The 17,069-nt window shown below is 40.7% G+C and overlaps 1 protein-coding gene across 4 annotated transcripts; it reads right to left on the bottom strand.

The window, feature by feature from the left end:
* Nucleotides 1–1,941: 1,941 nt before the first annotated feature.
* SUMO1 (small ubiquitin like modifier 1) lies at nt 1,942–14,119 on the bottom strand. 4 transcript variants are annotated; one of them, XM_075711069.1, is made up of 5 exons: nt 14,030–14,119; nt 8,710–8,784; nt 7,345–7,422; nt 5,371–5,442; nt 1,942–2,136 (listed from the first exon to the last, which is right to left on the bottom strand). In XM_075711069.1, exons 1-5 carry the CDS (start codon nt 14,039–14,041, stop codon nt 2,104–2,106), a joined length of 270 nt encoding a protein of 89 aa, XP_075567184.1. In that variant the 5' UTR covers nt 14,042–14,119; the 3' UTR covers nt 1,942–2,103. The 4 variants fall into 4 exon arrangements, with proteins under 4 accessions (XP_075567184.1, XP_075567183.1, XP_075567185.1 ...); XM_075711068.1 differs by lacking the exon at nt 1,942–2,136 and adding an exon at nt 4,262–4,426; XM_075711070.1 differs by lacking the exons at nt 1,942–2,136; nt 5,371–5,442 and adding an exon at nt 4,262–4,426.
* Between the last annotated feature and the right edge of the window lie 2,950 nt (nt 14,120–17,069).

The following is a 17,069-nucleotide window of genomic DNA, read 5'->3' as shown; positions in this document are numbered from 1 at the left end:
TATTAATCAGAGAGTGAAGTTATTTTTTTCCCCTCAGTAATAATAATACATCTTTACACCTAGTGCCAGACTATACAAAAATACTTCTGTAGTCAGCTCTATCAGTGTAGTTAACATTGAAGGGCAGCATTGGTACCTCGGGAGTTAGTTAAGCTGCCTTCAACTCAAACTCCAGACACAATGCTGTTCTTTTGCTATTTAACCAGTTTTTCAATGTTTCCCCAAATCACATCAGCAGTTCACGTGCATCTGCTCTGTATTCTTTAATGGTTTTAGTTTATAACATCCATTTACACTACAGAAAGAAGCCCAAATAGATTTCCCCGCACATCTGAAACTGATTACCTTTACACAGTCCTTCAGAGCACACTCCAGTATAGCGTGCTTCCAGAACTCATTCCTACCAGCACCTCAGAACACAGGAACAGGGAGTCTGCATACCACATACTAAAACACTGCAAATAGTGTAACAGGCCTTCTTAAGGGAAGCCTAGATCAATTTGTCAGACACAAAGCAGTACCAGGGATAACAGGATACATGGGAACTACAGCTAAGCAGGAATAACCATCTCCTGCTTGCTCTATTCATACTATTGCGACAGGAGAACATACTGATCCACAAGAAGGTATTAGCATAAGCCAGTATTTTCTTCCCCAGCCCATTCCAAACCTTGCTCAAAGGCAGCTCCTGGGGGAAGTCCAATCTCCTGTCCAGGTTCAGTGCCTCAGAAGGCACTACATGCGCTGTGGCAAAATCAAAGAAACTGCCGGCAAACCAGCAACGAGCTGAGTGTGCAGGTTTCAAGTCAAAGCACCAGCTTTCTAACCCAAGGAGGAATTCTGTCCCGTGTCTGCAATCCACTGTTTGCAGGCAAAGAGCAGATCTGGAACAACATTTGCAGTTCCAACAAGCACTACTAATAGAAGCTAGAACACACTCAAGATGTTCCTTGTTCATGGGTGTTTTCTTATTTTCAGCTGCTTGAAAAACTAGGCCTAGAAACCATACAAAAGAATAAATGCATGCTTGGTGCCAGGAGCGGGTCATGTAGCGAGCTCTTTCAGTTCCACTCTAATTCAGGGTTCCAAGGTGATTCAAAAGAGGAACAATGGTCCTTTTTGGGATAGGTACTTTTCTCATTCAAAAATTATTTTCCCAGACTGCAACATTAGTTAGTACTATACAGTTGTATTGCTTCTAAAACAATACATGGTTAGTAAAAAATGTGTGGCAGACAAAGTTTTAGCATTATCTGACATCCTAACTGAAATCCAAATCCTGCCAACATTTACACATTTAACTTCAAAAGGTCATTTTGTTGAATTGATGATTATGTAGATATATTTATACTTAAGAGAATACACAAATCCTTTAAACACACCAGCTTTAAGAAAACCTGTTGACAGATAATTTTGTAAAGCACTTATCAATACCACTTCTATATGCCACCATAGTGAATATTAAATATATTAATTTCACAATTGGAAATAAAGCAAGAAGCATTAGCTTCTACCTTCCACTGCATAACTGACTCAGTGAAGATGGTTTCATTCTCCCACCACCACTTTTTTTTTTTTTTAACCACTTAAAGCCAGCCATTAACAGCTGAACCATGTTCTTCTAATATACAGGTAAGCATGTAAACAAAGATAAAAATTGCAGGAAGAAAAAAAAGATTGTTTTCTCTGTTTTTCTCCAACATATGAAGGCTAATCTGACTTCCAGTCATGTACTTCAAAGCTATGAGTGGTTTAGAAATTCTACTCCAGACCATCTTTTCAGAAATAAATTCTTTGAAAAGTATTAGTTCTTCCAGAGAAATGAATAAAACGCAAGTGTGTCTACACCTCGACTTCAAAATTCAGGTTTTATTTCAATGTACAACTTCCAAGAAGGAACTTCCTTAAAAAGGGTACTAGTGCATCTGTGTAGCATGTGTATCTTCTCATTTTACATGAAGCTCTCAATACTAATCTTTGAGGCAGAGTACAGTTTCCCTGTTATTACTGTTCCATCAAGTTATAACAGTACAGACATTGCTTTATACCAGCAGCTCCGTTGAGGCACTAGCTCTCTGAGGCTTCACAAGTCTGAGAAAGAGGTCAAATCAGTTTGTCACCGGTACCATATCCACTCTATAAAGAGATGCATTTTAGGACAAGGTTACACAACAGAAATAAATCTTCGCCTTGAGCTTCATCCTACTGAAGCTGCATTCTGCAGGAAACCCTCCTCCATAGTCTCAAGAGAACTGAACGCAGCGCTTCAACTAAAAAGCTGATATAAATGAGCATATAAAAGAGATTTAGAAGAGGAGAGTGAACAGTAAGCAGCAAAGAAAGTTGGTGCAGCAACTAGAGTACTAGCATCAAACCCAGGGGATCTGGATTCCGTTCTCGGTTCCACATTCAGCTTCCAGAGTGACTTGAGTAAACTACCATTCCCTGTGCCTTGGTTCCTAATTTACAGAAGAGGGATAATGGGAATTTGTCTACTAACAAGAGCATTATACAAATTTAAATTAGAAGATGAACTGATAATAATCACAAGGCTGTTTTATTTCTGGTATTCTGAAACAGATATATTTAGTACTCTAAAAAAAGCAATTGGAGATAAGTGCAAAGAAGCCATGTTGTTCTACATCACAGTAGCAATCCCTCTTCCCCCTAAGAATTGAATTACATAGAATACTTCAAGAAAATCCCATATTCTGACATTTTGTAAACAAAAATTTTAATCTTTAAAAAATTGCTTAGTGCAACTATGTTTACAAAAGTATTACTAAATCAGAAACAGGACACAAACCACAAGCATGAAAGAAAATGCATTTCTAGCTTTACAGCAAGTGCCATAAAAACTAATAATTCAAAATCTGCAATTTCTTCCAAGTATGCCAGCACTAAAATGTGTCTTCAAATGAAGTTGGCATTCACAGTGAACTTGATTTACCAAACCAAATCAGAAACACGTCCTATTTATCTGCAGAAAGGCTGAAGCAGGGACAGTGCAGAAACCTTCTCTCCACACTACCCTGCCCATAACCTCTCATCTGAGCTTTTATATCTAGTAACATGTTCTCAAACTGACCATTTAGAACCTGCACCTAGCTAAAACATGAAGTGGACCCTCATAACGGTGCCTGAAGAACTATCATGATGCTTCCATGTCATCCATCATAGAGAGATTATTTAATGGTACCACGATCATATGAAATGTAGACATTAAAAACCATCTTTGTATTTCCTTCCAAGTTGCATTTTCAGTTTACCTCTTGTGCATGAAGTGAAGCTGTATGTAACTGTATGTGAATATTCTCTTAACAAGAAAAGAAACAGCTAGTAGTCTCAAATAGTCACCTGCAAACCAAGCAGATCAAGTATTTTACTAGGGCAAGTAGAAAAAAGTAAATTTTTTTTTTTTTTAAATGAGGTATATTTACAGAGCACATTTTTTTCTGGCTTCAGCATATAGTTACTGGAAAAGCATGCCCTAATTATAACTTTTTATGGTTTTGCTCATTTCCAAACATTTGAAAAGAAAATGCAAGTTGGTTATAAAATTGTTTTTCTTGTTTATTTTAAATGAAGCCAGTACAGACAGTGTCCATTCAAAACCCACGTCCCAGGCTAAAAGGTACAAACAACAGTGTCAAAGTAACACCAGTTGTCTCTGCTGTGAACATTCTTGCATGAATACCTGCATGTACTAATTGCTATATGAAGTTAAAATGCTTCTGGGCTCTTCTGACAAGACTTAAGAATCATTAGAGTTTTCAATTTTGTCTTCAGCAAAGCCATCTCTGGAGCAAGGTACAGATGACAACAGTTCTAGCTTTTCCATTTCCAACTTGGTAATCTTCTTCATCGGGCCATCAGCACAATTTAAGCAAAATAGCTCTGAGTTATGGATACACAATTTCTCCACAGTTTAGTTCTCTGAAAAACTTCATCTCGCACTGAAAGTTATAGTCCAGGAGTGAAACAGTCACACATCAAAACTTCAGGGCAGATATGGAAGTCATTAAGAACACTCGCCCACCTGGCAGATCTTACAGCCTTCGTGCCTGAAATGCACGAACCTAGTGAACATACAAATGCATGTGTGTACATGTATTTCTAAGGGGAGGGCAGAAGGGAAGAGGGGAGCAAGGCTGCAGCTGGATCACAAAAGTTCAGCACAATGAAAACAGAAACAATAGTGTATAATGAGCACGAGAATTCAAAATACCAGACGCTTGAAAATAAACTCCCAGAGATGGGGTGCCAGTTTCAATTCAGTGTTGAACACCACATTACAAAAGAACTATTATTTAAAAATAAAAAAGGATTAAGGGGAAAGAAAACAAAACAGAAGGATCTAAACTGTTGAGTGACCCCCCGTCTGTTCCTGATAAACTTCAATCACATCTTCCTCCTCCATCCCCAGCTGTGAGAACAGAGAAAAACAGCATATAATTGTTATAAATCTGGTGTACTGAATTCAGAGCAGGTCCTAGACAAGTTATACAGTGGTTTGTTCCTCTGTCCCATCACAATTCATCAAAGGGGTGAAAAAAATTTCAGTCACCATCTCACTAGCCAACACTCATGATTTTTAGTCCTCTTCCTCAGGGTTGTACATCTCAGTCAAAGCAAAAGCCTTATCAGTGAAGTCTAAATCCGCTTGTGGAGCAGTACACGTAAGTCTGGAAGTTGCTAGCTTCACCTTTCTCTAAATTCCTTCTTGGGCAACAGATGCACAGGAACATAACCAACATCATAGTGAATGCACCAGCTGTACAGCCACGTGAATTATATATAGCACACTACTAGCTCACAATACAGCTAAGACCTACAGTTTGCAATGCAAGTCTAGTTTACAACTGTTCCCCTAAAGAGGGTAACTTGTTCGATTTCACAGTACACAAGTTTGTCTGATTTTTCAGAAGGTCATTATTGTAACAGTGTTTCTTCCTGCTTTGTCGTAACAATTGGTGGAAGTAACCTGTTTTCTGTTTATTTACACTTTCATCTAATAAATGTGAACTAAGTATCTACTTATTCCAAAGTCACACTGAAGTTCTAGCTCAACAACTGGGAAGTTCCCTTAATTTTTTTTGTCTCTGGTAAGCAGTGACTACACCCTCCTTCTGAGACAACACTACACATGAAGGTCCAATCAGTCTCTTTCTGAACTGCATATCAGCCGTATTAAAGATTCTAGTTACACAAATATAGTCAGGCTATATTTGACTAAATATAGTCCAAAAAGTTGGCTATATTTAAAGAAACACCTTCATTTTGGTTAACAGTCTAGCAGAACAGAGAAACTAACCGATTTGGTATTTAGTTTCTCCAGCGAACTATGTAACACTTTTTCTAGAAACTCACCTCCTTGGGGGTATGATTATCAGTAATTCTCTGACCCTCGAAGAGGAACCTGAGTGAATTCATTGGAACACCCTAAAAAAAGAAACAGATGTACAAGAAAACTTACTGGAACTTGTACTGATTTACAAGAAAAACATTTTTATAAAAACAATACACGTGAAAGTCAAAAAAGAAAGTATTAGTTCCTGTTACACAAGGAGCTCTGCTATTCTGTTGCAACCACGTAGACTACAAAGAAATGACTCGAGGAGCTTGATAGTGCTGAAATGTGTGTTTATTCCAAAGTCTCACTGGAGTTCTAGCTCAACAACTTGGAAGTTTCCTTAGCTTTTTTTTTTTCTTGTCTTTTTTAATTTGTAAATAAAGTACGGACTACACCCTCCCTTCCAAGACAACATTACACATGAAGGTCCTGTCTTTTTCTGAATTCCATACCAGCCTTATTAAAGATCCTAAGACAACGGGAGGAACATGATGTTTACTTCATGAACCTTACCCTTGCTTTCCCAATCTTATATCACTGCAAGAAGGAATAACAACCTTTACCGTTATCAGTTCTGCAAAAGCTCTACACTGGGGACAAGAAAGAGCAGAGCTGAGGGGGAAGAAAAGGAACACCATTCAAACAGGGAGAAAGGAGCACCCCAATGGTAAATTAAGTTGCAGTACGTCTATTGTACAGTGTGCCTGTGTTACAGCAGAATATCATACTTCACCTCAACAGACGAGGTGAACACTTCATCTTTTTCTTCTCTTTCAAGTTATGAGCAAAACAAACGCAAGTGAAATATGACCTGTTCTGTGCATCGGTTAGATCTCAGAAATACTGCTTGCAAATAAGTAGGCAGAAAAATTCACAGGAAAGGCCAGCTCTTCACATTGTTCCAACAATCCCCCTGGCCAACTTGGAAGAAATGTTCATGGTCCCTTTACCAGAGAAAGGCTACTTGACACCAAAACCCATACTGACTGCTGATGAAGGAAATCACAGACTCTCCACAATTCAGCCCAGGAGATAGCTGTGTTCATTCAAACAATTATTTCCTTCTTAAAAAAAAAGAATTCCACACATGCATTTTGATCAGTCAATAAAACCACTGCATGAATTATTTCTAAGATCTTATTTTAAAATTTCAAGTTTTTCAAATGAATCATAATTTTAATCATTTGGATTTGGCTATAAATCTATCTGGTATTTGATCTTTTCTTTCCTCCAGGAAAAAAGAACACATTCTACAAAAGAACATTTCAATTGACAAGTTCAACTTGTCTCAAGGTATTAAGAAAAAACCCAAATTTTGTATGATTATATCTCCTGAAGTGAACTCCAACACAGTTACTCAAGAAAAGGCCACACAAGGCACCTATTCCCAAAGCTGGGAGTAAACTAGGCCAGGGCTTCTGGAAATAGCAGCAGTGAATCCACAATATCTGCCACAGAATCTGGAAGTGAAGATTATTTTTGTTCTATAACAGTATTTACTATTTACCTGCGTCCACAATTAATGTTGCAGATTTCTTTAACTTAGGGCATAATAGCTAGTGTTAATCGATTACCGTATTAATGGCTGTAACAATGCCTAAGGCTGCTCTCATCCTAAGCTGCAGTATTCTACAGTTTTAAGGGAATTTTGCTTAGAGACAGGAGATTTTACAGTAACTATAAATGCATGCCTGGGCATTTTAAAAGGTAACTTCTATGTCTTCTGAGCAACTGCTATGTATTTTCAAACAGTAATTTTAACTAACTACAAAATTCACTACTGGCTTAAATAGAAATACCTTTACCTGTCAAAAGAAATGAGGAGATCCATTACATTTGTACTGTCAAGATACCTGTCCTGCTGGTAACTGGACAGAAGCTTGACTGTCTCAACAAATGTCTTTATTTGAAAGAACAGTGACAAAAGTAAAGCTGAAGTGTTTGGCTTTTTAATTCTCTCCTTAAAGAAAGAGTGTCATTGTTTCACAAACCTGTCTTTGACAGTATGATTCTTTGAGTTTCTTGAGGTGTGTTGTCATTTTCACCTTGAAGTGAATTTCACTGCTGTCCTAAGAACAGAAAAGAAAAGAAGTGACTCTCTTTGTAGTAACTGCTTACTTACCTGTGCTAATTTTAAGACTTTCATTAAGAAAAACTTACGCAAAACTAACATGGAATGCAGTTGAACTATCACCATGCATACCTTGGTGCATCATAACATGAACCTCCAGGATGATTTATCAGTTGCTAAATTCATCATGCACTTCCACAGAAAGCTCTATTTTAAAACGATAGCATAGTATAGCCTTAGGCTCGCTATGGAGGTTTTGGATTTAAAAGTACTAAATACCATACATGGTTCAGCCTGTGCTTCCGTCTTTACCCAGCTGATGTACTTATGAAATACAAACATACTTATGCAGGGACTTCTGCTCTAAGATTCCAAGAGAGGCAAGTTAAAGCTTGCACTTCAAAATATATACAAAACCTCATTCAATTACAATAATTATCTATAAGTTAGGATACAGGCAGACTTGGCAACACAACACTAACCTAAGCAGAAATCTTAGGTCTCATTATTCTATATTCCTTCCTACCAGCCATAAGATACAAGCAACTACAACTGTCAAAATGGCTACAGATAAAACAGACTGCAAGAAGTTCTGTGCAAAAAACATGAGTCACATTTAGCTTTTGAATGCTTTCTCGTCCATTGCTGATGAAACCAGCAAGAGGTAAGCTAGTTTGTGTTAGTCCTACTTTAAGTCATCTGTCTCCAGTAAACAGCACAGCAATCGCGCTAATACTCCAGCAAACAATACTGAGTTAAGTCATATGGGCGAGGGGTTCTTTGCACAGAAGGACTTCTGTTCAAGAAGGATCTCGACATTCACATTCCAACACAACTTGAATTCAGACTTATAATCCACCATTCACATCTACCAGCATGCCAGCCAACAGAATCCTCCTCCTATCCCTGTTCAAGAAAGCTGACCTCATGCTTAGTGTACATGAACTCTGAAGACCTGAATTTATCAATTTTGCTGTGTTTCATTCATATTCTTCGATAAATTAATCCCTCAAGGCATCAGGTCCCCTAGTTGTAAGATGGGGACCACACTGACTAAATCCTAAGTCATAAGGATAAATTACTCAAGCTTTTAAAAAAACACCAAACACACTGGAGAGTTACTAACACACATACTAACACACATTACTGGCAACTGGTAAGTACTTTATGGCAGGGGAGGATCCACACTGAAGAACTGAAAGTATCAACTTTCATTTGTTCATTTCTACAACACAAAAACTCATATCTCCACCAAATATCAAGAAGTAATTATGTAAAAACTCACCTGCCCAATGACTTTGAGTTTAATGTATTCCCCTTCTTTCTTATCTCCTAAGTCCTCAGCTGAAGGTTTTGCTTCCTGCAAGAAAAACATTTAAAAAAAGAATCTGATCAGTTCAATGCTTCATTATTTTCACTGGACAGTGACAGCTGTCATCCTCCTCATTACATGAAATCAGACTATCCAAGGCACCTTATTTCTTCCTTTCTGTGTGTGAAAATAATAGCAACATAGTATTATGAAAGGCTGTCTGTCTGCCTGTGAAAAGTTTAATTAATGATGGAAGAGAAACACTGTGAAGAACATAGGAGATGAGAGAAGGATCACCTGGAAATAGATGACATGCAAAAATAAAAAGTATGATTTTATACCACTAACTCCTAGTCAACAGACTGCAAAAAAGAAATACAGGAAGTGTACTAAGAGGCTCAGATATTTGACAGAAAGAAGAACATCACAAGGAGAGTAAACAGAAAGCACTTGTGACACCCTATCAGTGTAAAGAGAGTGAACCACACAAACATTTTTCAGTCTATTGCAACAACAGTAGTCACTACTTTCAAAAGGATGGTCAGCCACCTTCTTTTCTATGACAACAAAACACCATCAAGTAACAGCTTCCTTCTAGCATGTTTGTTTTAAAACCACAATTCTTAAAAGTTCTTAAAAGTTGCAGTTCTAAGAACTATTGTGTTTTGGTATCTTTCCAGGATAAGAATTAATTGTACAGACAAGCTTGATTCAACAACTTGAGCACTAAAGCTCATCAAAAGGGTTTAAGTGTTATGTTCTATAAGACATGAATTAAGGACATCAAAGCTTTCATGTTAGCTGCTGATAGATAAGACAAGGGAGAGATCACGTACTATTAACTCCATCCCTTGCCTGTCACTACATATTCTGGATCAGGCCTTTAGTTATTTTCCACTGCAGCACAACGGGATTTTACACAGACACTGCCTCAGGTCCAGACAGTGTTTGAAGAAGAAATCTTCCCAAGTAGTAGAAATCTTCCCTGCTGATCATGTTTCAAATCTTCCCTTTATATTTTATTGTTTAACACAGTAGACAAAATAAGCAAAATACATACAGGTGCCTACCACATATGTTTTCCCAGCCCTAAAGGGACTTTTTTGCTGAGTATACAAAAATATCCTTTGTGTGGCTGGACTTGAACTTTAGGATCAAGTGCCAAACACACATACTAACCTTCTGTATTAAGGCCATCCAGATAGGTCTCTATCTCCAGATTAAAATGGCAGACAAGCCTTTTCAAGCCCCCCCCCCGCCTTTTTTTTTTTTCCTTAAAGTGGTTAAACATACACAGCTTCTTTGAATGTTAAAAGTTCAGGGAAGGGCAGGGGGGAAAGTCTGCAAACACATTCCCTATCTGCACCAGACCCAGTCTGGAGGACAAAAAGAGAGGAAGTGCTCTTTGTACCAGTTTGACTTGCTGCCTCAAGCCAGATCCATTCAGTTTCTGCGATGACAAAAAAGTATGAGCCAGAGACTCCACCTGGTTTGAATACTTTTGGGGTGTTTTGGTTTTTGTTTGTTTGTTTGTTTTAAATACCCACCCAGGCACAACCTGGGACTGCCAGGGCTGATTCATCACCCTTCAAGCTCAAACCCAAAAACTGTCCCCAAGCTGTCAAGAAACTAGACACTTACCCTCAGGTCTCCAAGCAAGTCACTTGTGAAGTGTGAAAGGAGTCTTCACTGGTAACACAGTCACAGCAACTGTGCTCCCCACCAAAGTTTTCCCTTTCTAACATACCTGAACTCTAACCTCATGGGACTATGTGCAGAAATAAAAATACACTAGTTTCCACTCCTGACTAAAAAGAGGAAGAAAAACAAGAACCTGCAACTTGTTCAGATAATTTACACAAACAACATTTTTATTGTCCGTATGCAGTATTACTAACCTCTAGGAATGACAAAGAGATTCAGATCTCTACAGATCCGAAGCCTGTACTTCAAAACTATCTTCTGTTTTACTATTATTGAAAGAATTTGTAAAAACATCCTGCCCCTTTACATGACATTTCAGGTCAGTCACCGTCTTAGTTTACTTTGCACAGGAACCAAATTGCACAGCAGCGTATCATCCCAGCAGTAGAGGCATTTGTAGTAGTTTATACAGTTCTGTGCATTGTAACAGATCTACCCCTTTAGCTTTCCAAAACAAATCATCCTGTGCAAGGTATGACAAATCATCATTGCTACTATGACAGTGTCTCTGGCCAATATGAGTGGAAAGCAATGATTCATAAGATGTTTGATTCCTACCCTCAGGGAAAGAGGGCTCTCGTACTAAAAACAAATAGTGGAAGCAGCAACAGTAGAAGCAGCAGAGGGAATTGGAGTCTTGAAACATCATATTGTAAACATGCTCGCTTAAAACCCCAGCAACCTCTCACCCACAAAGTAAGAGCAAACAGAGCTGTAATTTCAGGAAAAGAGAAAAAAGATCAAATCAATGTTGACAATGCCAATAACTGAAGTTTAAAAAAAGAGCAAAATATTTGAAATTGGAACACAACAAGACCCAGCAAGTCTGAAACAGCTCCCTGCATTTTGTCAGTGAACTATACTGGCATTCAATGCCAAATGGTAAAGCCAACACAAAAACACTTAAGAACAAAGAAAGCACGGAGATTATGAAGTTACTAAACTACAAGCATTCACTAACAAAATCCTGGATCAGCAATCTGCAAGCAAGCCTCCAGACTTTTACTTGCACTGTGAAAAGAACTGGTGTTTAGGGTATCTCATGAAACAGTATATAAAAAAGACTACTGTACAAACAGAACAGGAATACAACACCACTCCAAATTCTAACTTTTCATTAGATGCCTAAAGTTTTAAAGACTTTATTACACACTTTTCCGAAATAGCACAAAATGAGGCTCCTAGTACTGTCTCACATTTATATATCAACACTAAATTCATGACCATAAAAAGCACCCAAAGTTTCTTGGATGAAACACACTGGTATTGCTATTGCAACTGATGAAACCACAAAACAAACATTATAAGGCAGTACATTGCAAGTATCCTCCTCCAGTTTTCTGAAGTGCTCAAACTTCAATGTCCAAGCCCAAAAAAACCCCTACACTCAGCACACTTTAGGTAATCTTTTAAAAAAATTAACAAAACCAAAATTACTAGAGGAGTAGGACTACAACACACTTCCTGACACAGCAAATAAAACTCTTACAGTTGTTACAGGAGTGGAAAAATGCATACAAACTATAGCATTCTTTATTAGTAGTACATGAACAGATAAAAATGCCAGCATCTAGATTCAATTAAAGCAAAGCCAGCCTGAGACCCTTGAAGGCAGGGGAAAAACGATTCTTTTTGTTTCTGCTTAGATTCCCACCAAGCAGCCATATGTTTTTTGAAGTCTGCCCTTCTTGCAAGTATTTTTACTTCTAATAAAACTTAATTTCCTACTGGAAATAAAGTAACTAAATCAAGTATGCTTCTTCATTTATACTAAAAAGACAAGCCAAAATTATCATCACTGGTGACAGATTATATCCTCTTAACTTAATTCCAGGGCCAAAAAGAAAGACACTGTAAACAATCCACTATTTTGGGTACTCCAATTATTCCTGTAGGACTGATAAACAGAGGAATGAGATTTACAGTGCTGCATTACTGTACGCTATACTGTTACTTAAATATCTGGTTAGCTCTTGTTGCACAGTCCCTCCAGGAGTGAATGACACAACATGTAACAATGTTTAGCTTATCTGATTTAAAAAAAAAAAAAAAAAAACCAGGGTCCTTATTCAAAGACCTTTCAGATATGTATCCAAAAAAGGTTATCACATACAGTGAATTTTACATACTTCAAGCAGTCCCAAAGAACAAACATGTATGTTTTAGCAGAACTTGCCTGGAGAAGGAATTACTTAATGAAAGCTGCTATGTGTTAAAACATGCCTTAGTTCACAAATGCAGAGAGCTACAGAGCAGGTCACGTGAGGATCAGTCTACAAAATCTAGTTCAGTATTTGCCTTTTTTTTTTTTTTTTTTTAATGCAGCCACTTTCACATATTTTACTACACTGGAAACATGTCCTAATGGGTGCCAGCAACAGCTGTGCTCCTAGCTGCACTCTCACAGGCAGAGATAGGTAGCAGCACCATCCTGCCAGTAGAGCTGCATTGTGCTTGAAAGTCGGGGGCGGGGAGGAAGACCACCAGCACACACAGCAATGGTTTCTATTCACGGGTCATAGTGTATCAAGGCTATTCCTTCACAGCAGACACAGTATATACTAAGCCTAGCCTTGCCTCTGGATACTTCCAATTTCCTGGCTGGCACTAGTACTATTCTTGACTTCGCAGCACTGCAAGAAACATTTGTAGATACTGACATTGATTTTTCCTAAGTCAAATCATCATGACAAAGTTAGAAAACACTGCCATATGAAGGCAATATAAAAAAATAAAGCAAAACAGAACACAAATTAAAACTGGAATGCTGTTTTAACTTTCCACCAGCAGGTCACATAGCCTAAAGCAATAGCTGTAAGCAAAGGACTGTATACATGCCATGCCAAGCAAGCCAGGAACTTGTGGTGTAACTATTTAAGTCCCCGGTGGAGAAGTCAGAATTGACAGGAACATAACGATGCACAAGGAGTGAAGGCAGGACAGAGTCTTGATGAAGGAAAGCCGGGGGGGTTTTCCCCCCCTCCTTTTGCATTCCTATGGCAGAGGACCTGGCAGGTCTAGCCTAAACCGCACAAAGCCTCCTCGGGGAAAGAGCATCCTACCACGCACACGGGAAATGGAAAATGAAAGGAAACAACTGTTGTGCAACACGGCTCACCCCTCGCCGCACTCTCGGGTTTCCAGGGCCGGGGCTGCCCCGGCAGCGATCCCGGCCCCGGGGCTCCGCGGAGCCGCCCCCACTCGGGCCGGATACAAGCCCCGGCCCCCGGGTATCCCCCGCCTGGAGCCCTCCCCCATGTTCCTCGCGAAATACCTTGAGCGAAGGGAAAAGGGGGATTAAAATACAAGGGGCGGTGCAGAGTTGGGCCGAGGTCGGAGATCGGCACCCCCACACACGCACTCCCCGAGGGGGGCACATCGCCCCAGCGCCTCCCGGGCGCCCGCGGCTGCGCTCGCCCCGGGCCGCCCCTCACAGAGCGCCGGGCCGGGGCTGCCCGCGGCAGCGGGGCGGGGGGGGCCGCAGGCAGCTCCTTCCGCGCCCCCGGGGCTGCGGGGCCTGCCGCCGCCGCCCCGGCCCCCGGCGGCAGCTCCCCCCGGGGTCGGCGGCCGGGGCCGGCGGCGCCCGTACCTGGTCAGACATGGCTCGGCCCCGTTGCGTGCGGCAGGCTCGGCTGGGCCGCTGCAGGCGCTCCGCTCCTTTCTCTGCCCGCAGCGCAAACACAGGCCGCGGCGCGGGCGGGATTTCCTGTGCGCCTGAGCTCACTTCCCGCCCGGCGCGGCGCGGCCCGCCCGCGGCTCCTCCCCGCCCGCACCGGGACCCGGCGGGACGCGCCGCCTCCGGCCCCCCGGGCCCCCCGCGCCGCCGAGCCGGAGCTGCCGCTTCCCCGGGCGGAGGCGGGGAAAGGCAGCCAGGCCGCCGCAGGGACCGCGGCTCTCCCCGGGCCCCACGTCTGCCAGCGCAGGCGGCCTCCGAAGGCCCGGCTGCAGAAAGGCACCTAATGGCCTGCCCCAAAGAGGGGAAAAAAAAAAAAAAAAAAAGGTGTTTTGATGAACTCCGCTAGTTACGGGCAGCCTAACGGCTGAAAAGTATGGGTCTGCACGGCCGTTCTGCGCTGCCCCAGAGGAGCTAGGCCAACTCACATAACCCAACAAAAGCAGATGTTACAGCAAAAGTCACTCTCAGTACGCCTACCTGTAATGACTTCCTAAGGTTTTTACTAAACTATATATATTTAACAACAAGACTCACTTTTCTCTTTACGCAGTTTGCATTTTTTTAATCATTGCAACCATGCAAGTAATAGGATCCGCATGTATTAAGTGGATTGGCACTGAGGCAGCTGCATTTGCACAAACTTTAGTGATGCACCATACTAGCACAGAACAGATGTCCTGCCTTACATCAGCACAGCACGGCTATTTAGAGGTTTGCACAAGAAGCAACCCCTACACCTTAAAAAGATTACATTTAGACTGCAAGCTGTTTGGACTGCAGCACATAGTAGTAACATGCCTCTGCAACAACTATGGCAACTCCTGCGTGGCATCACTGCTGGAATAAGTGCACACTTGGCTCTGACTGGCCAGTAAGTAGATAAAAACCACGTGAGAACCATAAAACAACAACATTACTGTCAAATAAATGGATGAACAGAATTCAGCCCCACTGAAACAGGAGATTCTTATCTGGATGCTACTAGATAACTTTTAACTTTACCAGCTATCTTTGGGGAAGGGTAACAAACCTCTGCAGGCAGAGCACATCCATCAACACACAGTCTCTAACACTGTGTGCCATGTTCCTTTGCAATAACACCAAACACCAAAGCAGCTACACTCTGTACCTGCACTGCTGCATTTCACTAACTACACGGCATATTACAAACATAGCTATACCAAGGGATGCACTTTCACTAGCCAGTGAAACTACGCAGTATCTAGACTCATAGGAATTAATCAGAACTGTTAAAACAATTCAGAACTAACAAGGGAGGAAAAAAAACCCTAAAAGAGCACCAAAACAGATGTTATACAGAGCTACAGAATTAAGATGACCTTTCTTAGGCAAGGCCTAGTAGGCAGCAAAGCCAAATATGCTCATACTGTGCCAAGCTCACAGTAAGAGCTCATTATGAGCTTGATAACACTACACAAAGCACCAAAATAAGCCATTCAAGGGCTCCACAGCGACACATGATACCAACAGAATAGAAAATGACAAATACTTACTCTGTCCTAAACATCAGTGCTATTCACAAAGAAAAGCAGTTTTAAGAGCAGGGAGAGTAGCCTTATAGCAATAAGGCTAAAGTCTCAGACTCTGGCACAAAACCTGAATGTAATTCTTCATTTTACCGATTTTTTCTATGCAATCTTGTAATAAAAGCTAACACTCACATGAGTTAGAATGCAGTTACCTATGCCTATACATAGCAATAAAGGCATAATGTTGAAACATGCACATCTGCATACACACTAAGTAACAGTAACACCACCTCTCTTTACTCCCTTCTTACTCAATCAGTTGTGGATGTATTACCTCTTCAAGATAAAAGCTACATTTGTACAGCATCCACAAAGCTAGTCTCTGGTCAGCCCATGAGAACTATGGAGGTACATCAGCAAAACTCAACACTTTTCTTCTTTGACAGCCCAAACTCAACACACAGCATAATTAAAATTAAAACACAACAAAAATAATGCTGTTTTAAAAAGACTAAATATACCAATACAAGCTCCTTCCCACAAAGCCCAAAGTCATCCTTCCTGCTGCAGCCACCATCAAGGCTACTTGCCCTAATGACCTCACTTAATTCTCAGGTGTTTTATAACTTCCCTAATTTCCCCCATCAGCAACTAATCTCAATCACCTGAAGTCAATAAAATTCACCTCTGTTCCTTCAAATTGCTGCTAACTTCTTCAAAGCTGTGTATACTGCTTAGGAGCCCAGAGCTGTTAAGTGTTTTTCTCAAAAGTACTGGCCCACCTAGACTGTGCAAAGCCTCTTCAGTTCATCAAAAATAAATTTCTTATAAACAGGACTTTAACCTAAGAACAATCTGTAATCTTGTAATGCCAACATATTTGCTTGAGAGCGGTTAGTGCTGGCAAACAGGATGAATACAGTGTTCTAAGTCAGACAAGTAAGTAATACTGACTCTTAAATTTGCTCTTCACAGCAGTAGCACTCCCCCTGAGCCAGCAGCACCAGAACTTTAAAACTATGGGGAACCTGGGAACTCTCCTTCTAGTTGAACATCATTTCTTTGGCAACATTGCCAGTTGTGGGACTTAAAAAAAATTGCTTACAGTATCTAAAGCACCAAAGTCTTTCTATATGAAAAAAAAAAATCTTAAGAATGATGTAAATCCCCAGACTTCTCTGACTATTGGCTTTTCAACATATTCCTTACGCGAAAAGCAGCAGAGGAAACGAAGGCGTGCTGACTCATACGGATGGTTGCATAAAATACAGCAACAAATGTCTGATACTCATCAAGCCCAAGCGTTGCTTGGAGCCTCTCTTCCTGTGGGCAGAAAAGCTCTGCCTCTATTTTCAGTGCAGGTAACCCTCAATGTGAAATCAGTGGGAATTTATCAGGGCAAGAACTGGCACTTTTTGCCCATACTCCATTAGCATGCAGCTCCACAATTAGTCAGTACGGCC

Source organism: Pelecanus crispus, chromosome 5 (assembly GCF_030463565.1).
Source record: "Pelecanus crispus isolate bPelCri1 chromosome 5, bPelCri1.pri, whole genome shotgun sequence".
Classification (NCBI taxonomy): Eukaryota; Metazoa; Chordata; class Aves; order Pelecaniformes; family Pelecanidae; genus Pelecanus; species Pelecanus crispus.
This window is presented reverse-complemented; position numbering and strand designations above follow the sequence as displayed.